General features: G+C 37.1%; 1 protein-coding gene across 2 annotated transcripts in view; it reads left to right on the forward strand.

The window, feature by feature from the left end:
• Positions 1-2,043: 2,043 nt before the first annotated feature.
• The window catches only part of LOC120798828 (tissue factor-like), a 34,781-nt gene continuing 12,375 nt past the window's right edge, over positions 2,044-24,449 (forward strand). For both annotated transcript variants that reach the window (XM_040143518.1, XM_040143519.1), the window contains exons 1-3: positions 2,044-2,228; positions 23,108-23,222; positions 24,291-24,380. In XM_040143518.1, coding sequence (XP_039999452.1) covers positions 2,162-2,228; positions 23,108-23,222; positions 24,291-24,380 — 272 coding nt within the window. In that variant the 5' untranslated portion in view covers positions 2,044-2,161. The remainder of the gene's footprint in view (positions 2,229-23,107; positions 23,223-24,290; positions 24,381-24,449) is intronic.

Below are 24,449 nucleotides of genomic sequence, written 5' to 3' on the forward strand. Positions count from 1 at the left end.
CTCAGCATTGTGACAGCATAGCCTGTGTCCCACCTGTTATGAGGTTTAGGCTACTCAAACACTTAGATACACACACACACATATATATATAAAGTATATATACAAACAAGCTTTATATTAGTGTAATTTTTTTAGGGGACAGGGTGGAGTGATACAAATATAGTGTCTCATTCTGTCTCTCTGTGTGTGTTGCGTGTGTGTGTTTCTCTGAGTTTCTGTGTATGTGTTGAGGCAAGGTCCAACAAGAACAGTCAGATGGTTTCTAATTACTACCAGGAGACTTCCCCCAAAATGACACACATTGATGCAATGTTCCCACAGAGTTGCTCAATGCCATTATATCTTTCTAAATAGTTCCCATATGTTTACTGCAGCTCTCTGATCAATCCAAATGCCATTACCTTAAACAGATGAATTAACAGGCGTCACTAATTCCCACAAGTATCCTAAATACATACTGCTTTAGCTGTGGTCTTTCATTTTCTTTAGTCCCACATTCCTTTGCTCCCTTCCCTGCTGTCCTGTCCCATGGGGATATTACATGGAGAGCAGAGGGCAGCTAAAGTCGAAAGTAATATTTCAAATATGTAACAGAATTTGTTAACTTCACTTTCTTTCAACAAAGTTTGAAGGATTTTATAGAGTAAATGTAAAAAACATTGGAATGGTTTTTCATTATTTCCATTAATGTTAATGGGATGAATACAAAAAATAACATAAAACATTAATCAAATATTTAAGTTTTCATAACTAAATAAAATACTTAATTCTTACTGAAAATTATTTAAGTATCAAAAAATAGTTTACCCCACCTGCCCTAAGATTTTAAAATTTGCAGTTTCTCTTGAACTAATTGTTAATTCAACTTGAACATTTTGGAATAGTGGTTTAATATTTTTGTAGATTGGATACTGAACTTGTAACGTGAGTTTACTATTGTGGGGCAACACTGAGGCAACTTCTACAACCCAAATGGCTTCATTGTCATTTTTGCACAAAAATCCCTACAGTCTGTTTAAAACTGCATTAAAACAAGATTTAAACACATATACTTATTCATATTACCACCTAAAAAAGTTGTTATGGGGTGTTTGCAAACATTTGCCTATTTACACATTCATCAGACACATAGCATTATCATTCATTTGGTGTAATGTAGTGTCCATCAAATTAATATAAATCCAAAATTCACTCTCGTTTTAGACTCTGTCTTGGTCTCCACCAACTCCTGAAAAAAATATCTATGTGTATTTAGTTCTAAATTTTGCTCTCTTTAGCTGGTAAATACTCCACTATGTTCACCAGCTAGTCTCTAACTGTGTCTGCCTTGAGCTTTGTCAGAGCTTTCTCACTGACAACAGCTGCATGCTGCTGCTTGAAACCAGGTTGATGAAAGAAAAGTTTGTGGGAAAGCCAAAACAACAAGCTGAAAGTCATTAAAAAGCAGACGGAAACTGCAGCATTCTCTGTGGGCTCATCACTATGAGCAACCCTTTTCAAAATGTACATCCTTAATTATGGGTAAAAGCGTTGACATCCCTTATCAAGTTATTTAATATCTCCATATACTTTTTCTCCAGTGTTGCTGTGTGAGATTAGAAAGAGGGAATTCAATTTCCTGATGAACTAAAAGCCAGTACAGAACTTGTACTGGGCAGCTTGGGATGAAGCATATTAAATGTCATACATGAGCATTATACATGAGCAGCATGGTGTGGAGAATCTCCTTCCTACTAAGGAAGAATCAACAATTTGGTTCTTGTCAGGGTGATTCTTAACTAATTACTCATGTTTCTGTGTGTTTACACATTAGACAGTTACAGAGCGAGACCATCCAAGCTTGAAAGGGGTTTGGTGTGTCAGCCCATGGACATTCATATGCTTAATCAGGAGGAGTTCAAACTGAACAAATCGTTGCAGAATCCCCCATCAGCAGGCAGGCATGTGGGAGGGATCAGCATGCTGAAACAGGCGGAACCCTGAACAGTCCCCTTGTTCCCCCATCTGCAGCTCCCACCCTTTGTCCTACTGAACAGACACCACCCTCAGTCTGAGCAGCTTGAATCCAGAGGAAGGTTCGATTTCCAGCTACTTTTCCTGGTGTTAGATAGTTTGAACAAGATCAAGGAGCGAAGGAGAACGGATTTGGGGTTGTACTAACATGGCATCTATGAAAACTGTGCTTTATCTGGGAGTCTGTCTGTCTGCTTGGAGCGTCACTACTGCAGGTAAAACCACATGATTAGACAGACAGATTTAATTTTGTATATTGTTTTAGATTACTTTTAATAATCCTGTTGAACATGTGCATACGTGTTATTAGTATTTGTGCAGTGTAAAGTTCAAAGTTTATGTAACATTTCTTTGTGTTTCCTATTACTTTCTATTAACATTACTAGAATTTTAGATTCATTTTCAAATTTCAAGTTTTTTATTTATATAGCATTTAAAAAGGTTTTGCACCAAAGTACTCCAAAAAGACAGACATAAAGTATATGTTCACACATACAAGGAGAAAGACATATGTGCACAACAGATGTTGTGAAAATAAAACAAAATTAAAGTAGAAAATATGGCTTTTTGGGGGTTCTAACCTTTTTGCGCTCGACAGAAGGAAACAGCTCAATCGCCAAAATTAAAGCAGCAAGCAGCAACAAGTTGCTGTCTTTAATGAAAGCTGACTGACATTTCCCAATAATCTTAAATTGGGGAATATCATGTTGATGAATTTACACTCAGAGTAACTGTGTAGTTTTAAAATACTCAAATATGTTCACCATGATTAATCCAAAAAATGGTATCACTAATCTACAGTGCAACATTGTAACCTGCTTAGTGGCCACAGGTAGTTAAATGAAATTGGACCAGTGTCTAAGATTGTAAGGAGGGGTTGAAGATGAGTGAAGGACTCGATCAGTAGCTGGAGCCAGAGGGTAGGTTCAGAGTAATATGGTATTAAAACCTTCCTTTTGTAAGAAAATGTAAAAAAAAAAAAATGTATACAGCCTAAACTGGCATTATGAACAGAAAACCTTGTTTCAAGTGCAAAGAACAGTTTCACTGTAGGCTTATACAAAACCCATACATCTGCTGTTAAATCCAATAACAGATATAACCTAAGCCAGTTCAACCTCTTAGTGGTTCCTATGAAACAATGGTCCTAATTGTGTAACAAATTTCAGTTCTTTGGTATATTCATGCTTCCTCAGTCTTTAATTGTAGTCAGTCTATTTAGAATTAGATCAAGTTCAGTTAGTTTTAATTCTTGTTTCAATTCAGAGATACTGTAAGTTCATAGTTCTGAGTGCATCTGATAATAAAAGCAAAGGGATTGTCAGCTTTTAACACAGTCCTACTACACTGGTATCACCAGATAAGGGGGTGAAGGAAAGGTGTCTTCTTCTCTGGGTAGATGAATTGCTAATAGAGGCTCGCCATCTCCTTTGGTAAGGAGAGAATTCAGAATCCAAGATCCAAGGTATCTTCTTGGAATTCCAAAACCTAACCTGTATAACAACGGGGCATTATTTTAGGTTAAGTATGCATTATTTATGACCACATGCCACTATAATCCAAAAGCAGTTAAATGGGTACTGTACAGTGTCTACTTTTATGAACTGTGTTTCTTCTTTTTAACATCAGTCATGAATTATGATTATAGATTTTTAACCATTTTTAGGTTTCATATTTCCCATGCATTTATGAGGAAAGGTACACACGCTTTGTGTTTTTACCATAGATGTAACAGCTCGCTGCAAATTGAGCAAAGACATAAAATGGCAGATAATGAGGAAAATACCACGCCCACATGGACCAATCAATAGGGAACTTCAGATTATTGGTTAATACTTGCCCCAAGATCATGTGCACAAATACTGGTAAAATTCTGTCTGCTTTTGTAACTTTTTGGTACTTATGGCTACCCCTATAGGTAGGGTTCAAAATGCTTTGGTACGCCTATTCCTAAATAAGGACTGAATTTTTCTACCAAGATTTATGATGATTGGACAAATTGGACAAATCCAATTTCCTGCAAAGCCATACCCTCGGTGGAGCCATTCTGCCAAATGGGTGTCCATTGCTTGTGGTAACTCTTCCAAATGAAACATAATTTTTTTTTTCAACACTGAATCTGATAACACACATTTAACAATTCAAAATGTGTATTGGTCAATCTCAGGCAGCTTTATTCCGTTTTTCACAAGGTTTCTAAGCAGAAGATGGTTGCATTTTTCTTAGACCTGTTGCCAAAACTCATGTGTCATTTAAAAAGAATGTTTAAAAGCATGTCAACCAAGTCCTTAGTTTTGCCCTAAAGAAAGTGTTTGTTTTAAAGCAATGGTTAGTTACATGTTCAAATATTTGATATTTGTAACTAAAAAAATCAATATATATGCACACAAGTTGTATTTTTCTAAAAACTGCAAAGCCAATTTTTCCTAAGTTTTTCCTAAGCCAAGTCTTTCAATTTTTTATCATGCACTTTATTAAACAATTGGTTAATGATGGGTCAACTTAACTGAATAAAATAGTGATTCATCTCTATATTTTGAAAAAAAAAAACCCAACAATTTAGTAACAGGAATGAGCATTGGGTTAGAGAAATATGTGTCTGTATGTGCATGCGTGTGATTGTGCATGCGTCTATGTGTGTGTGTTTTCATGTGTATCTGTGTGTGTTCTTTTGTGGTGTGTGTGTGAGTGTGCATGGCCGTGTGTGCATGTTCTGTGTGCCTGTGTATGAGATTTCTGTGTTGAAGGGAAGTGTACGGTGGCCCTGAGGGTCAAAACCCAGCAACATTTCACAAAACATATTTCAGAAAACAACATTTCACAAAACACATTTCAGAAAACACAACATTTCTGAAGGATAATACATTTCACAGAAAGAGGGAGAGAGAGGGAAGGTGGGTGAGAGGGGAGATAGAGAGGTTGGCAGGTATGGCTCACTTCTTCCCCTTCAGCATGCCATGGGTGAGTGTTTCTGGCTCCCGCACCATGTGGGTTCTTTGCATCTTCTTCTACAAAAGGTAAGAAAGACAACAAAGACAAAAAGCTGAATTTATAACATAAGTCCTTAGATCTCTGCACTGACTACCAATAACTAAAATTAACTTGAAAATCTTCTGGTCTACAAAATACTAAATGGTTGAGTTGCAAAAACTACATCAAATACTGTTTTAATTAGAATTGCAAACTTGCTTGACCTTTTCTAAGAAGCTTAGTGGTGGATTGGCTCCCTGTAGGTTTGGCATTCACATTGTAAAACTGAGCTTAAATTTCAACAACTTCAGTCATTCCAAATTTAAACTTAAAAATCAGGTGAATATTATTATACTATACTGTATTATCAATATTCACAATAATAAATCAATAAACCAGATTTAGCAAATACATGAAATATAGCCACATGGCTTCCATGCCAATAGCATGAAGACACTGAGCACATTCTAGTGATTTACCAAAAATTTGTATTTTTAAAATAAACAAATAGCAACTAAGAATTAATTTAGGTAACGGGACAGTATGTTGACAATGATGTTATCAATCATACTTACAATATCATTAAATACACATAAAAGTTAATGAGAGAACTTACTTTTGGTCTTTTTATGGTGTTCAGAAGATCTACACGATGCAATTTCCTGTTGAACATGTGACTTGTGGAATGTTCCAAATTTTTCAGATTGGGGGAATGTGTTAGGGTAACAGCACTGAGTGAAAACCTAGGGAAATGTGTATTTTAACTAAAATATTACAAATTTCATATGAAGAAAAAATATTAGAAAAGCATAGAGTTACACAATAATTTCTGAAGATTTCTGAAGGATTTTTATCTCCATATTTAACAGTAAAGTGTAGTGTTAGAGAGCGGGGACAGGTAACAAATGCTATTATTTCAGTGCTCTAGATTATGTTTTAAATATATCTTAACCTTAAATTACATATCTTAAATTTGCAATTAGATCAATGTGCAGGACACTTTGCTTAATAATAAAAATGCATTTTACAGTAAATTTTCATGCATATTTATACACATGATGTCCTGGGCACCCATTCGGCAGAATGGCTTGTTTTTGGACCCATTTTGCCCATTCATAATAGAACTGTGTTGCTCAGGCCTGCGATGCTTTATAAAAAATTTGGTGTTGATGCAGTCAAAATCCAAAAGGTAGATGTCACTTTACTGTTTTTCACTTTATGCAAATTGGCAAAAAATCCATCACGGTGGTGTTTTATGGTCCAAGAGGTTTTTTTGTAGAGCACATTGAGCTGGGATAGTGTGCCAAATTTAAAGTCCACTGGATTTACAGTGTGAGGGGCGTGGCCTTCGAAGATTGTTTTTTTAGCCCTCAATTACAGCACCGACAATTTGAGCCATGGCATAAGACATCATATAATAATAATAAATACAGCTGCAAGCGGCAATTTGCAGTTGTTTTTACAGAAGGGAGCAGCTCAGTCGCCCAACATTAAAGCCGTGAGCAGCAATGAGCAGGTTTCAGGCTTGACAAAGCCGATTAATTTCAGCTAGTTTAATTCAGTTTAAATAAGGAGTTAGACCAATCACACAGTTGTTTCATCATCATTTATATATATAGTGCATTGGGGAACTCATTGATGAAAAGAATCTACTTCGTTGCTGTTAAACAATATTTTCCTCCAAAAAGAATTAGCAAAAGTAAATACTTTGACTGGGGTTAATGAAAGGCTTATGAAAAGAGAAAAAGGGTAATACAATGGAGGGTGCTATTATGATCCTAAGCCATTTTTTGCCCTGTTTCAGGTACAATTGATCCAGGTTGCGTGGTATGTTTGATTTATTGTTATTTTTGCAAGTGTATACCTTAAGTATTAAGTGTATTTACAGCTGTTAAAGACTAATCAAGGTATTGTAAAAATAAATGGAACTAGTGACAAATTCTTTATCCAAAATATTGATGCCATGAATATTCTCAGCCTTGATAATCAACATAGCCAATAACTCTGTGGCTAAAATACATAACAAGGGAGATGCTGGACAATCCTGCCTAAAGCCTTTTGAGATCGACTAACATGTTGTTTGACCAATTTAAGAAAGCACAGCTATTAATGTCATTATAAAACATTCTGACTGCAGTGAGTCAAACGATTTAAAGAAGTCCAGAAAAAGGACAAGACTGTAATCATTTATAAATGAACTGTAATCAAGCATAGTAATTTTGTAATTTTGCAAAAATAACTTTATTGGCAGAAATGGGCGTGGCATATATCACATTATTCACGTAAATTCAGGGAACACGTGCATGCGAGGTTTTTGAATGTGTGATATACAATGTAGGAGTTACTAGCCAAAACGCCCTACCTTGATTATAGCACCGCCTGCTGATGGACATGCATAATTTTTGGTGTCTGACACGCTTAATAATTAAAATGATTAGAATATTAATAATAAACTGGCACAAACACAGAAGGGTTCTAACCTTTCGGAATTAGAACCCTAACAATAATAAACCAGCACAAACTCAGAAGGTTTTTGCCCTTTGGGGTTAGAACCCTAAAAAGTTTAAGCACAGTTTAAAACCCAAGGAATGACATTAAAATATAAACAGGTTAAAAACAACTTAAAGCCAGACAATAAAAGTTGGTCTTAAGGTGCATCTTAGAAGCATCAATAGACTCAGCTTGTCTGATGGCCTACAGAAAAAGAGGAGCTGCTACAGAAAAAGCCCTGTCCCCAGCTTTTATATTCCATGAACAGTACACAGCCAACATGCCATGATGGGAGGATCTAAGGGGTCTGGTGGCATTGTAAGGGGTGACAAGTTCTGAGATTGGGGTGAGGCCATGGAGAGATTTGCGGACAATTAGAGGGATTTTTAAGTTTATCCTGAAAAGAACTAGTTAGTTGTAAACTGTAGATGATAGTCGGTTTAATTTAGTAAAGTTCTAATCCCGAAGAGTTACAACCCTGTTCTGTTTGTGCAGGTTTATTATTAGAGTTCTAACTCCAAAGGGGTAGAATCCTATTGTTTACTAGTAGGGTCGTAACCATGAATTGGTGTTTGTGCTGGTTTTATTATTATTACCTCCACCAAGCAGGGAATGTTTTCAGCAGTGTCTGTTCGTTTGTTGGTTTGTTTGTCAGCAGGATTACCAAGAGGCAGTGAACCGATTTGCACCAAACTTGGTGGAGGGATGGACCAAGGGCCAGGGAAGGTCTCATTAAATTAAAATATGCGAAAATGGTTTTTCCAAACTACTCTTAGGCTGCAAGTGCAATCTGCATGAAAATCTTCTATGTACTCTAATGATCACAAGTTATTAAGAGTTTTGATAATCCAAGATTGCAAAAGTCATAAAGAAAAGACTTGTATTCATACAAAGGAAGGATGTGTATCTTTACATAGGTCTGTCCGATTAACACAAAAATTGGTCAAGTAGTTTCTCCTGATCCCACTGTGGTTCTTTGAAAATTTGGTACCAGTGAGCTTCTAGGTGGTGTTGTTACAAAAAGTGGAAAAATATGCTAAGCCAACTTTTTAAAACTAAAGTTTAAAACTAAAGTTTGAAGTCCAATCTGCATAGATTGTTACATGTAGCATCTAAGGACCCTTGTGAATGTTGGATCACTTACCCCAAATTTAGGTTAAGTTGCAACAAGATCACTCAACCCCAAGTCCAGGGTTTATACAGGCTAAGTTAACCATGCTTTTGGGAATACCCCACTGGAATACTTGTCAGAAACACTCAGATCTTGGTGGAATGTTTTCCAGTGTATGTGCTGTTCTCAAACAGAGACTTGCATCATGCCTTTGGGCCTGCTGGTCCAACTTGCATTGCTCCGTCGGACCACCGGGTATGAACTTTCACGGGGTGCTTGGACCGTTAATGCCTGCTTGCAGGTCAGGTTTATTTATTTATTTTATTCTTCCGTTTGTAAAAGAATTAGTAGAGCATACCCTGTAAAAGTTATGTAAGTGAAATTTTCAGGGGAGGTATAGAATGATGCACATGAAAACAGACACATGTCCACGTTTTCCCTGAATCTGAATCTCATGATAAAGTGATCAGGCAGCTGGGTTGAGATTGCGTGGAGGGCTTAGACTGCATTAATACATGCTTGCAGGTCTAGTTATTATTATTATTATTATTATTATTATTATTATTATTATTATTATTATTATTATCATCATCATCATCATCATCATCATCATCATCATTATTATTATTATTGTTAATAATAATGATATTAAATACTAAAAACATATACCTCCAAACCTGGTGGACAGAATTTCACCAATTTTGTTGCTCATGCTCTGGGGTCAAGTAATAACTGAGATCCAAAGTGTCATATTGATTGATGAATGCGCATGTCTATTCGTCAATATCTGCCATCTTATGCTGCTGCTCAACTTGTTGTGAGCTGGAATGAGCTAGAGACATGAAACTTGGTACTATAACTGGAAATGGTGTGCAAATGCTTCTCAAGAAATAGGATTCAAATCAGTCTGATGGTAGCGCTATTTTTAACAATCAAAAAATTTGAAAGGCTGGCCCCCTGACACTGTGAATGCTATTGATGTCAAATTTGACTCAGATGTACAACTCAATATATGCTACAAAAAAGCCTCTTGGAAAATAAAGGCCACCATGATGAATTTTTCGGTAATTTGCATAATGTGAAAAACGTAATAAGTAATATGATATAGACTTTTTGTATTCCAACCCATTATAAATGGGCAAATTTGATCCAAAAACATGGCTGCCATCAATTAAAAAGCTTCTCAAAGGGTAAGGCAGGAAATTGGCCATAACTCAAGTTGTCTAAGAACAATCCGTATTAAACTCAGTGGAGACATCCTGCACTGTATCCTGAACATAAAAAAGCAATACGCTTAATAATTAAGTTACACATTTTTGAAAATAACAATAAATAAAACATCCTACGCAACCTCGATCAATCATACCTGAAACAGGGTAAAAAATTGCTTGGAATTATAAATGCACCTTCCATTACGTTACCCTTTTTCTCTTTTAATAAGCCTGTCATTAACTCCAGTCAAAGTATTTACTTTTGCTAATTCTTTTTGGGGGAAAATATTAATAAACAACACGGAAGAAGTTTTTGTTAATCATTGAGCTCCCCAATGCATATATGCACTATATTGTAGACAAGATAAGATGTTGTTTACTGCATGGGCACTTGAATTCCGAATTTTTTTTCTGCATACATTGTGATGATGACACAAGTGTGGGATTGGTCTCACTTCTTCTTTAAACAGAATTAAAGTAGCTGAAGTGACTTTGCTCGCCTTATCAAGCCTGAAACACACTCGTTGCTGATCACAGAACATTACATCATAATAAATTAATAGAAAAAAAAGGATTGTTGTGATAAGATTATAAAAAAACAACTCAAATGCCCTTCCGAAGATGCCCCATGAAAAACAAATGAAATGATAAATAGAATTAAATTGCATCAAGGAAAAACAGAATGAAAAAAGAAATAATTCAAGTCAGGTCAAGTCAGTTTTATTCATATAGTGCCAAATCATAACAGAAATTGTCTCAGTGCACTCTTCATGTAGAGCAGGTCTAGACCATACTCTTTATAATATTATTTACAGAGACCCAACATTCCCCCATAAGCAAGCACTTGGCACAGTGTCAAGGAAAAACTCCCTTTTAACAGGTAGAAACCTTGAACAGAAACTGGTTCATGGTGGGCGGCCATCTGCCTCAACCGTTTGGATTTGAGGGGGGGGGGGGAGTAGAAGAAGAGAGAGAAGTAGTAACATAATGTATATTATGTATATACATAATATGTATATATGTATATATATAATATGTATGTATGTATTAAAGTATTTTAAATAAAAGAATATTGACCAACTACCCATCCTGAGTAAAAATTTAACTGGCTGCCTTCCAAAACACTGCAGCACTGACCATGTATATACCCTTCACACTTTAATTACACACACTTTAATATGGCAAGCTATTTGCATGTGTCATTGATTTCAAAAAAGCACTCAACTCCATTTTGTAGGAAGGACTCTATTACAGATTTTCTACCATGTGGTATAGGGGCCAAAATATATGATCTGATTGAATCAATATATTTGGAAAACCAGTGTGCTATTAAAATTGGAGTCAAACAAACTGAATTCTTTACCCAGAGAAGAGGTGTTCATCAGGGTTGCAATTTAAGTCCGACATTATTCAATGTATATATAAAAGAACTTGCTGTTCAGTTGGATCCTCTCCCCCCTAGACAAAGAGGTGAAGTCTCTGTTTTATGAGACGACCTCGTTCTACTATCTCCTACTGAACAAAGACTACAGCAACAGAGGGACATCGTACAAAAATACTGCCAGAACTGGGCCCCGGCAGTAAATATGAAGAAAACTAATATCATGATTTTTCAAAAACGCCCAAGATGCCAAGAGAACAAATACCAGTTCAACATAAATAATCAAATCATTGAACACACATACCTCATTGAACACATACCTACCATAGTATAACCATAACAGTATCAGGAAGTTTCGACTTGACAGTGAAGGCACTTACAGAAAAAGCTCAACCAGCTCTAAATGCAATTAACAGAAAATTTTATAACTTCCAAATTCCAATTCAAAACTGGCTTTAAATATTTGATAGTGTTATCATGGCCATTGCACTATATGGTAGTTTAGTAATGGGTCCACTCAGTCATCATAGCTGTACCTGTTGGATAAACACCCAACAGAATCTCTACATGGAGAATTCTGCAGATACATTTCACACGTACAAAGAAAAACACCAACAAATGCCTGTCAAACAGAATTAGGCAGATACACACTGATAATTAACATACAAAAGAGAATGATTACATTTTTTAAGCACCTTAAAGCCACCCAGACACCCTCCATTCCAAAGCCCTCCAAACTCAAGAGCTGAGCCCAGAAAAGAGTCCGCTATGTCAGCTCGTGCTGAGACTAACTGCTCCCTCTCAAACACACTCTGACCAGTCTCACAACAACACTGCTTTCCAAACACCAATCAGAGTAAACAAAATTATAACACAATGTAAAGAAACCTGTTTGAAACACTGGAAAGAAGACACTAAAATCCAAAGTAGATCAGAATGTTATATGTCCCTGAATAGAGATTATGAATTGGCAGAAGATCTCTAAATGTCAGAGATAGAAAGCAGAGGCAGATCCTAACCAAGTACAGGCTCAGTGACCACAAAGTGGCAATCAAACCTGGAACACATAAAACATTCTGGCAACTGAAAGAAAACAGAACGTGCTTAGTTTGAGACAGAGGTGCACTTCGTCTTAAAATGTGAATCAATTAATGATACAAGGAACATTTATTTAAACCAGTACAGTTTTGAAATTCCAAATTTCAATGAGCTAAATGACATATCAAAATTAAAAATACTCATAGTAGAAGGAGACAGGGTATATCTCGCTGCCCAATACGTATCAAATGCCTATAATATACTGTACATATATAATTAATATGTATATTAACCTTGGTGTTGTTTTATTATTTATTTTATTTTATTTATTTATTTATTTTGTTTTGGCCAAATTGTGTTGATGCTTTGATAACATTGTTTTTGAAACTTTCATGCCAATAAAGCACCTTGAATTTGAATTTGAGAGAGCAGAAGGAAAGAGAACATAGAATAATGTTATATCATAATTATTATTATAATATTACTAATAATAATCATTATCATCATAATAATAATGATAATAAGACTAATAATAATATTTGTAGCAGTGGGTGATGAGAAGGATCATGGAGACAATAGGCGGCTCGCAATCACAGATCCAGACTCTACAATAACTATGAAACACATTAGCATAGCAGAGACAAAAAAGTAATGACCAATAATTATATGGATTGACAATTTAAAAAAATAATTTCTGCTAACTGGCATGGTGTACAAATGCTACAAAAGAGACAAGATGACCACCATACAACATTCAAGCAGTTTTCTTGGGTGGCCAGGCTGATACTAGTAGTTGACTTTTGTCACAGAAATCGGTATTTCCGAAATCCAAAGTGCATTTTTCCACTCTTTTTGGGTAGCATGGTGCTTTACAGAGGTTAGCGAAAGATGCTTACTTATGGCCAGATGTTTTTGCGCTGTATTCAGCTTTCAGTTCTTTTACAGCTTGAAGTTAACAGGGTAATAATAATGTCCGATGTTACACCATTCAGGCAGAGGCTAGCCTGTGTCAGGTGAGACACAAAGCTATGATTTGGCTAAGCTAAGCTTTGCCTTATTTTGTCCAGGTTTTGAAATACCTGCCTGTGAGATTCCTGCCTCCACCCAAATAAAATGGAGGAATATGGAATGTCCTCAGACTTCACTGTGGATGGTTTTGTTCAGTAGAAATAGCCCCCATGCAAACGCTAGACAATTTTGTCTGCGGATTATGCTTTCACCTCCATTGTGCAGACATTACCATGGCACCCACTGGTCACCACTTGGCTCCAGTATTGCATATAAGTAGTTTGGCTGATCAAATATGCCTAAGTGTTATATTTAACAATTATAACTATAAAGAGTACAGTCTAGACCTGCTCTATATGAAAAGTGCCCTGAGATAACCTGTTATGATTTTGCGCTACATAAATAAAATTGAATTGTAAAGTATCTGACAATGGAGGGCTGTGTTCCAATATGCTACTTATTTCAGACTGTATCAGAATGACATAGAATGGAAAGAGAGGAGCTCTTCATCTAGGAGGATGGTAGTCATTTTAATGTTTGGTGTTATATGTATAGATTCTGAATTTGTATGTTAAATGAAAATGAACTATTACATGTTACAGGTAAAAAATAAATGCTGTTCTAATGCAACCAGTGAACCAAACAAAATGTTCCACAACATTTTTTACATGTTGCAAAAAATTACACATAGGGTAGCAACGCTACAAACATTTTCAAATACAATATGCTTGTTTAAGATACCCAACAGTTTAGCCTAAAGAAGTTTAAACCTTGAATGCAATGCATTTTCAAACACATTGCCAACTCACGTTGCCAACCTAGCACTTAAATAAGGCTGATTTAGACATATATTCAAATCATATTGCTTGTTTTTTTTCATTTATGAAATTTTTACATTTATAGATGTCAAAAAAATGTGCTCTTTTGAAATTCATTAATTTTTCTCAGTGTAGACTGTTTTATTTAATCTGTGGCGTGTACTATCTTGTCTTACATACAGCTAGCTGTAAATTCTCATAGGCTGACACAAACCAAACCCAAATCAGTCAGCACAGTAATCACTAATCACAGACACTGCTTGTTATTGTTCCAATGAGTTTATTGCACAAAGGACAGATGTGGCATCTCCAGTGTTTTTATAGACGTTTCTCAGCTGAAGCGCTTCTGTTTCGGTACAAAATAAAGACTTTTAGAGCATCCATTCAATTCAATTCAATTCAATGTTATTTATATAGTGCCAAATCATAACAGAGGTTATCTCAGGGCACTTTTAATATAAAGCAGGTCTAGACCGAACTGTGTATAGTTATATTTACAGAGACCCAACATTCCCCCATGAGCAAGCACTTGGCAACAGCGGCAAGGAAAAAGCGACAGGAGGAGAGAGGAGAGAGACGAGAGAGCAAAAAACTACGGGAGAGAGAAGAAGCCAAGTTAGTAACGAGTATTGATGCCATATGAATGCGTACAGATGGGGAGGAAGAGGAGGAGGGATCCATCAGCTTTGGGAAGTCATGGCATCTCTTTCCTTTTCTCTAACCGTGGCCATGGCAGCTAAATGCCAACGTTTTCCAGGAGAGAGTGCTGTTGTGGGCTCTTGTGGCTTCCCAAAGTGGAAATTTGACCAAGAAAACTACTTGCTTATTTATATAAGCAGGGTCGAGGCATTTGAGGTAACTACATATATGAGATTCCCTTATTAGTCCTAACTTCTCTTGGAACCGCTAGTAGTGTCTCTTTCATTCTCATACCCTGGTTCTGCTTTTAAATGATCTGATTCATGACTGGCAGAAAACTGATCAGTAGTCTCAGGTACAGGAAAATACAGCTCTAATACCTGAAACCTCAGTGCTGCGCCATCATATTACTGTGACAGTAAGTTAATATACTTTAACAAGCTTCTTCGTCTGTAAGTGTCTGTATTTATTATTAATTAATTATTATTATTATTTACTGATTTTTATATATATATATATATTTTATATATATCTTTTTAAATTTAAGTTCTAAAGGTACTTGTATATAACATAAAATTTTAATATATAACCCAAGTGTTTTAGATCAAAATTTGCAGAAAAATCTCATCTCTATCTAAAATGAGGCACTTTTTTGTCCTTGAACACTGTGTAAAGAGATGATTTGGCCCTAAAACTTGAATTCTTCAAATCCTTTGTAAAAAAATTCCTTTACTCATATGGATGAATTGTTTTGGTGCTTGAAATTGGTTTACCAAAGTCTTTGGTTCACAATAGCAGTGGAATATATAATTAAAATAGTAGCTAAATGTATAAGCATTGTCTAAAATTAAATTTTGTAGTGTCTCTTTTCAGTAGAAGTTTTGTCGGTCACAGTACTTTCATCAAATGTTAGAGGGACTGAGATAAAATGGGACTTAATAATGACTTCATACTACATATCAAGGTTCATGGGATGTATGCAAATGAAAATGATCATTACAACAGTTTTTCTTTTTCAAAAAAAAAACAAAACACTACAATATTGCAACATTTACAGTATTTACAGTAAATATTGCAGTATTTCTACGGTGGTGGACCGGTCCTTAGTGATTTCGTTAGAGTCCATTGGTTAGTTTCACCGAAAAGTTGACAAACGAAACCAGCAATTCAGACAGTGAGAGGCAGATAACGAGTGTGTCAGCTCTCTTCTCTGCCTCCTCGCTCCAGCTGTGAGACAAGTAAAATCTCTTGAGAATAAGGACTGGAAAGTGGAGACTCTACAGATTCTGACAACATTTGAACCATATTTCTACGTTATATTATCACAGACATATTAATAGAAATTTCAAAAAATACAAAGATGACGCGCCACCGGGTATATGAACCTCAGATTGCTCGCTATCACTTGCATCCAGTATCTTGTGAGCAAAAAGCTACACTCCTGCATACCTCAGGTCTCTGGTGACCTTAGAGACTTTTTTATAGAAAACATAAGAAAAATAGTCCTTTTTATCATTTTTAAAATATGACACCAGAACACTATTAAAGACAAAACGTTTGAGGAATACCATGGATCTGAGTGCTTAACTGAATAAAATGAGTGAATTAGATGCAGCATATCGTCCTGAGTCTCCAAAGACCCTAGGTATGCGTTTAAAGGTTAAATTAGCAAAAACCCTGAACTACAGTGATTCAATGCAACATACACATCCATGCACCAGAAATAACAATATATAACATTAATATGAAATGGTAAAACACTTACAGGGAACATTTTTTCTTCATTATCAGTACTTTCACTTTTCATACTTTAATTACATTTTGCTGATAATACTTAAGTACCTTAACTTAAGTAAGGTTTTGAATGCAGGACTTTCACATGTAATAGAGCTTTTCATGGTGTAGTATTGCTACATTTACTTAAGTAAAACATCCAAGAAGCCATATACTCTAGTGTAAACTGAATACTTAAAGAACTTTCAGTTTTCAGTTACTGTGTATAAAAGTCAGCTGCTTTTGGAATAGGTTCAGAACTGTTCATCTTCTATTAAGATGAATGAAAAAGCAAAGGAGAGAGACTGGAAGCATAATTTCACTCTGTGCTGAAACAATTGCCCCATCTTTGCTTAATACTGTAGTTTCATCTGATGCAATTGCTGACCAAAGTAGTCATACAGATGATCAAGGGTCCAAGGGTGGGTCATCTTTGCAACTATATTGTGTAACTATGATACACTGATGTTAGTTTCCAGTCAGTCTCTACCAACATGACCCACTCTTTGTTGCTGTATTTCACTGTCAAACACAGTGAGACACGCTTGAGGATGGACAAACCTTTATTGAAACATGTTTATGAAGACAGTTGTAATGCTGAGTGCTTGGTGCAGAGGTGTGTTGATGTCCAGGAGTTCAGATAAGAGGGTCTGTACAGGAGAATCAAGGAGCAGGATGACCAAAAATTCTGGATTTGCAAGGAACAAAATAGTATACATGTTGGGGAAAAGAGAAATTTGGATTTAAACAGCTAACATCATCAGCTGCCGAAAAATTGTATGCAAAAACATTTTGTTGGACACTTATAACATCAGTAACTCATGCATGAGGTAGCTTTAATGGAGCCCAATCACTGTTAGGTTGATAGGTTAATTTCATAATCTGGACTGGGATTGTTTCTACTTTAATCTGCTGCTGCAACTGACAGTGTGTTAATCCATGAAAGCGGTTGTGATGATGGATGAGTTGGGCTCAGCACTTAGAGCCGCCCTCTCATATAACCCTAAGCATAAAGAGAAATAAAAGTAATAAAAGGACTCAGATTCTCTAATTTTCTATTTTCCATTTTTCTATCCAACATACCATAGATAAATAATTGAAAAACGAAGCCCAAAATCTTAATCATACATAACCGTTTCATCATCAGCTCATACTGCTTTCATTACTGCCATAACATAGTAACATTAAAGATAACTCTGGTATGCATATAAATGAATGATGAAAGGACCATTAACCAAAACATAACATAACATGTCTAGAGTGTTTATGATTTAGGTACTAAGTTACTGATCCAAAGGGACTGACAATATAGGATTAAATACAGAAATACCCCTGTGCAAAGGTAATATTCCCAACCACCATAAATCAGACAGACACCCAAAAGTAAATTTGTAATTTAAGTGGATTAACAAACTGTTTCGTGTAATGAACAACAAAACCAATTGGGCCCACAAATGTGTGTGTACAGTCTGTGAAAGCCTATGAAGCATGTATGTTGGGGCTTTGTAATTTCAATGTATCAACAATAGGGCTACCCTCTACTAAACATTAGTCAATGAGAAGATTCTTAGTCGACCCAGTCTTGATAGGTCAGTTGGTCGCAGGAAGAAAAATCAAATTCCACAGAAGGTGGCATCTCTCAACCAGTCATGGAGAGACATTGTTTACATGACCGGTCCCTGCAGTTATTAAATAGTAATGTAACAAGTATCTTGAGTTCGCCAAACTGGGCTTATTTAGTAATAAAATAATAAACGGGACATAGAGATATAGAACAGTGAACAGCAGGAACAATTTCTTTATTTTTCCTAAAACACACGTGTCACAAGTGGGACTTCGCCAAAGACTCCTGCCTTATGGCAGCCTTATGGCAACTCATATGGGACACACCACCTCAAATATTGAAACACCTAGTAAAAACAGAACAGTCAGTTACAACAATTACCTATGTCAGACAGGAAATCCAAAGTGCAGGATCATTTTAAGAGGGTAAAGGATGACCCCAAGAAAGTGACATTCAAAATCTGCAGGCAAACATTCTCCTATTATTTGTCTGCTTCAAATATGGCTGATCTTTTTAAACATTTAAGTCACCTAATGTATATCGCTTTTCCCATTCTCTCAGAAGTATGGATGTGGATGTCTTGCTCTATCCACTTTTGCAATGTCTTTCCTCAGAAAGGCTGACCAGATTTCCCCTATACAAGACTCTTCTTGCTGAGCTGCTGACAAGTCAACGTAACTCAAGGCCGGCAACTGTTGTGTACTCAGCATTGTAGGCTTGCAATATGCTTCTCGGCCTGCAATTCGCATGCCAAGAAGCACCTAAATAGTCGACTGCTCTGTCAGATAAGATGTGTTCTAGTTTGTCTTGTAAGGCAAGCTGGATCATCGCTCTTACACCTGAAGCAGGAATCTCCTTCCAGTCTTGAATGTTGTCAAGAAAGTCACGGGGGCACCTTGATAGCACATCAGTGTCAGTGTTTTGGCTTCAGGGACAATATTCAGGGACAGTGTGCGGGGTAGTTTTTTTCCTACTAATGAAGGCAACAGCTTTCAGGCCATCTTCAAGGTCTTGATAAAGAACAGCACCTAAGTCTTTCTGGCTTTCCATTTGTGTGCAACACATATGGCAACTAGGGGTTGGCAAATGCAAGCACAGAGGCTTTGGTAAACTGGCCCTTGAGCATCTGAAATGCCTCTTCAAAATTTGTATCCCTCTTTCTCTGAAAGGCTCAGAAGAATCCCCATCTTGTTCTCCTTTTGGCTTTCTCCCTCTCTTTGTTGCGGGGACGTAACCACAAAGAATCTGATTAGCTGGATGGCTGATTCTGGCATATTCCTTCACAACTCTCCAGTAGTACCCAAAAGAATCCAAGAAATGAGCGTAAAGCACACAGTTTTTGGTCTGGGCCGGGTGGTCACCTCCTCTATCTTTGAAGGATCTGTCGACACTCCATTCTCAGAAACTATGTGTCCAACAAAGTTGGACACTTAAACGTTTTACAGAACTGATACTTATCTAGTGATGGTTCGAGATCTTCAGCTTTCAAGCGGTCTAGCACCGTCAGTAGTTTCGACTCATGCTCCTCTAGTGTTGAGCCAAAGAATATGAGATAATCCAAGTAAACAAGTACGTCAAGCACATTAATGTCCCCAACAGTATCCATCACCCATTGAAAGGTTGCAGGTGCTCTTGATATGCCCTCCATCATCCTCTCAAATTGGAAGAATTTAAGTATTTGGTAGTATCCACTTCTTAGATCTAACACGCTGAAACATTTGCTTCCAGTTAAGCCAACCAGTGCATCCTTGATCCGTGGAGCTGTGTATTGGACTCAGACTATATGTCTGTTTAGTATTTGGTAGTCAACGCACATTTATATCTTCCTATTCTTTTTCCTCACAACAACTATGGGTGATGCATAGGGACTTCTCGACTCACTGATAATTCCAGCCTCTTTAAACTTCAGCAGGTACTGCCTGACATCTTCAATATTCACTGGCGCTAAATGGCAAGACCTCTCTCAGAACGGTGTGTCTTCTGTCACTCTAATAGTGTGGTGAGTAATCTTAGAGCAGCCAAAATCAAACTCATGAGTAGGAAAGACTTCTCTACATTCCAGCATAATCTCCATTAGTCTCTGTTTCCATTCCTGTGGTCTTGGCGAGTCATCAAAATTGAACAATTTAGAGGCCAAACCTTCTGACATAGAAGCCTTTTCCTCTGTCTTTCTCTTCCCCTGGAGACTACATCCAGGGGAAACAACTGTGCAATCTATGTGCCACAATAGAGGTTGACATCTCATCTTGAAGTGTTCCTGACAGTCACTGTTATCAGTGTTGCAATGGACTGCTGAGGATTTCTGCAGTTCAGGTCTGACCATTACTCTGGTAGGGAAGAATTACTCTTATTCTGAACCTTGAAGAGTGTCAACCAGGATAGCCTGAGTATTTGGCACTTCAGGAAATTTGGGTTTCCTGAGATTCTGGCCACTCCAACAGGATATATTGTGACTGGTTTGAACTGAGTAAACCAAACAGTTCCTCTTATGTCTTCATCATCTCGGAAAGGAGATGCTTGCACTGTCTGAAAAGCATCCTTGTATACAGGATGAATTGGCAGGGTAGTCAAGAAGTTTTCTCCTCCTTTCTCTTTATATAATGCCAAAAGCTTTCTCTACTGTTGAAGTGTTTGTTCCCACAAGAGTGGAAACATCCCCTTTTACGACAGGATCTGGGCATACCAACACTAGTGCATCAATGGCCTCCGCTACTCCAAAATCTGCTTCAGAAAACTCCAGCTCTAATGACGGATAGCCATCATATGGATAGTCATCAGCACTAAGAGCCCACATCTTGAGAGCACTGACAGGAGTCAATGGTAGGTGTGTCAAATATCTATTGTATCAGAATCTATAGAGTAGGGTAACTTGAGACCCTGTATCAAGTGTGGCTCTGGTATAGATGCCTTCGGTCTGTATGGATACATTGGATATTCGCCCAACTAGGCCTTCTAGAATAGTGTCTTGAACTCTTATACTTTCCTTGGTGCACTGGTTGGAACATCATGCCGTTCGCTTACTGAGCCCCTCTGGATTTTCCCAACTTCTTTTTCTGTTTGATTAGTCCTTGAGTTACTTTGTGGAGGTTTTCCTCCCCTTTCACACTCTTGCTTGAAATGTCCATCTTCTCTTCAGTTGTAACAGAGGATCCCAAATCTATCTCCACTCCCAAAACCCTCTGGAGCAGCATTCCTCTTCGTATTCATTGTTACAGAAGGGCTGGGTTTCCCAGTGGGGGTAGCGCATTTAGCTGCAAGGGTAGCAGACATCAGACGAGTAATCTCTGCCTGAAGGTTCTTCACTTAATTTCTCAAGAGCTCTACTTCAGTGGCATCAGGTGTCACCTTAACCACAGAGGACAGCCTAAGAAATTACTCTGCTCTTTGAACAATTTTGTTCCTTAATAATTACCTTGTCCTCGCTAACTTCTCCCAGTAGCTCAGTGAAAGGGGATGGTTCACGCATCTTGTAGGTCATTCTAATATGAAGAGCATCCATGTGACAATGCACCCTCCACAACTTGCTCCATTCTCAAGTGGTTTATCTCAGCAGATTTCCCCTTTGTGTACAGGCAACACAGCTGTTTATCCAGCAGGAGAAGAGCAGAGAGCTTCTCATCCTCCGCTTGGAAAGTGTGTCTGAACCTCACCAGGAGGTCAGCTGAACTCTCAGTAGTGCCAAAAGCATTTTCTAAAGCTTGTATATAGTTAGCTGAATTGGATGAAGGATTTTCTGCTTTCTAAAACCTCACTATTTCACCTGCAGGCCCATTAGGCTCTCTACAATCCTCTGTTTTTTAACATTGTCAGAGCACTGTCGTTCCTCCAACAAATAAGATGTCTGCTCAGCCCAAGTATCATATTCTTCTTCCCCACCTTGTGTAAGCTTGGCTCCGGAGAACATCCGGAGTTAACGATTACCTTGGATCTCAGACGGCACTTTGTGGCATTTAACTACCTGGGAGGTTATAGCAGAAACTAGCTCTGAATTCAGATCAACAAATGTGGGGATTATGAGACTTTTCATATTAGCCAGTTTTTCCTTAATTTCTCAGAAAAGCAAGAAACTTAGAATGAAAATCTTTACCCATGGCAGCATCTGGGGCAGTACTCTCTGGAGCTTTAAACACGTGTGCTTACCATGAACAAAGCTCTTCAGGTATTCCTATTGCATCAGGTACTTTGAGTTTAGTTAAATCACTGGATGTCTGCAGTAGTACAAAATATTTTCCAACAGCTCAATTTAGGCGGCAGTCAATCAGCTTGACTTGTCCAAGAGCTTTGACTAGATTTAAAGCTCTTTGTGACTGTAAAGAGTATGGTCTAGATCTGTTCTATATGAAAAGTGCCCTGAGATAACCCCTGTTATGATTTGGTGCTATATAAATAAAATTGAATTCAATTGAATTCAATTAAAGTGTCATTGCTAATTTCACCAGACACATTACTCAATACACAAACATGGCTAGTGGATAGACCCTTCTCTTTACACCAAGCCTCAATATCAACAGTTTAAGTATGAAAAAAATGGTCACACATAAATTGTACTGGCTGAAATTACTGTGGTGTTAGTGGAATACACATCATTCATCTATAACATTACACCAAAACATCCCAGATAAGCCCCCAAAATGTAACCATTGGCTCTTACGGTGTTAACTACTGCCATAACAAAGTAACACAAAAGATAATTCTGGTGTGCATATAAATGATGATGAAAAGGTCATGTATGTTGGGGCTTAGAGGAGTGAATCAGCGTGGCCAGAGTTCAGTAACTTACAGCACCCACCATCCTGTCCACAGTAAATCCAAGGGCCGACGCCTCATGAGGCCCATGCAAAAAAAAACAAAAAACCCATGATGTCCAGGGATATATAGAAGCAACGCATTGTCCTCCTCAGATGTATCCTGTCCTGATCTGCTGATCAGGATTAACTGAAGCTGCTAAACTAGATAGGTACTAGCAGCTAGAAGTTTGCACTAGTTTTTTGGGCAGGCATTTGGTAAAAACTTCTTTTACAGTCACACATAATTACTGAACAGAGATCCTGGAAGAATTGAAAGTAATGTTGTGTTACATTTCATTCATAGATAACAACTATGCGCTCAGAGCACAGAATGTTCACTGGGTGTCTCTGGACTTCAAAACCATCCTAACCTGGAATACCCCAGCATCTAACTACACATACACAGTCCTGTACTCTATGTGAGTACACACACGCGTGCACACACACACACACAAACACACACACACACACACACACACACACACACACACACACACATATACATTTGATATATGGTACAACATATACAGAATTATACAAGTGCATTACTTTAAGATGAGACAGTGGAACTTTGTGGAAATTTGACCAGAATCTGAGACAAGGGTTATATACTTACTTAACTAAAATATGCTGGACTTTTACATGTAGTAGATTATTTTGTATCAAAATACTTCGACCAGTGCACAAGTTAGTGTTTGTTGCTATAAGCACATTTGAGAAATCTAAATATGAATCAGGAAGTCCATTGTGAAAGATTCACAGATTTGTGTACTACCTATCACATACAAAGAAACAGCACTGTTTTTTTTACATACCCATATTGTTTCTGCTTAGCCTAGACTAGTTCCCAAACCTTTTTAAACCAGGGCACCACTTCAATACTTTTTTCAGGGCAACTTCATAAAAACATTGAATGAAAATTAAGTATTTAAATTAGTTAAATGTACTTCTTTCCTCCTGTTAATCGCTCAAGGAAAAAAAACATGCATAGATGACATTGTGCACTGATTGTGTTTTTCATTTAAATTTTTAGTTGCTTTAAGTATACTTTATCTGAGCACTTTTCTGCAGTTTTTGATATGTTCATTTCAGTGTTTATTGCATGTTTTTTTTATGTTCTGAAATGTTTGGAAACAACCCAGAATTACTCTCAGTGGTCAGGCCAGCACCTTGCATGGTAGCTTGCTGCCATCAGTATTGTGTGTGAATTAGAGGCAAATTGTTAAGCACTAAGGGTAAAAGCAATATATAAATGAAACTATTTACCATGTACCAAATGTACAGTAAAAAAAATGCAAATGAACTATGTGAACCCAAATGTGTGAACTCAAATGATATATCTGTATTTTAAAACCTTATATTTAGCTTAAATAAAAGTGCTGCATCATGTCAGGAACTGAGTGTCAGAATGTCAACAGTTTGTGTTTTTTTTTTAGTTTTTTTTTTTAAGGCCATGATTCCCTGTTTTGTGTGTTTGTGACTATCAGGGATGACAGTGACTGGATTGAGTGTCCTGACTGCAGCCAAGTGTCAGAGTCAGAATGTGATCTGACCAACTACCTCATACCCTTTAACAGGTAGGAACAAGACACTTCGAGCCCTGTATAATATTTCTAATTATTTGAATAGGACTAAAATACCTGATA

This window comes from Xiphias gladius, chromosome 14, assembly GCF_016859285.1.
Source record: "Xiphias gladius isolate SHS-SW01 ecotype Sanya breed wild chromosome 14, ASM1685928v1, whole genome shotgun sequence".
Taxonomy (NCBI): domain Eukaryota; kingdom Metazoa; phylum Chordata; class Actinopteri; order Istiophoriformes; family Xiphiidae; genus Xiphias; species Xiphias gladius.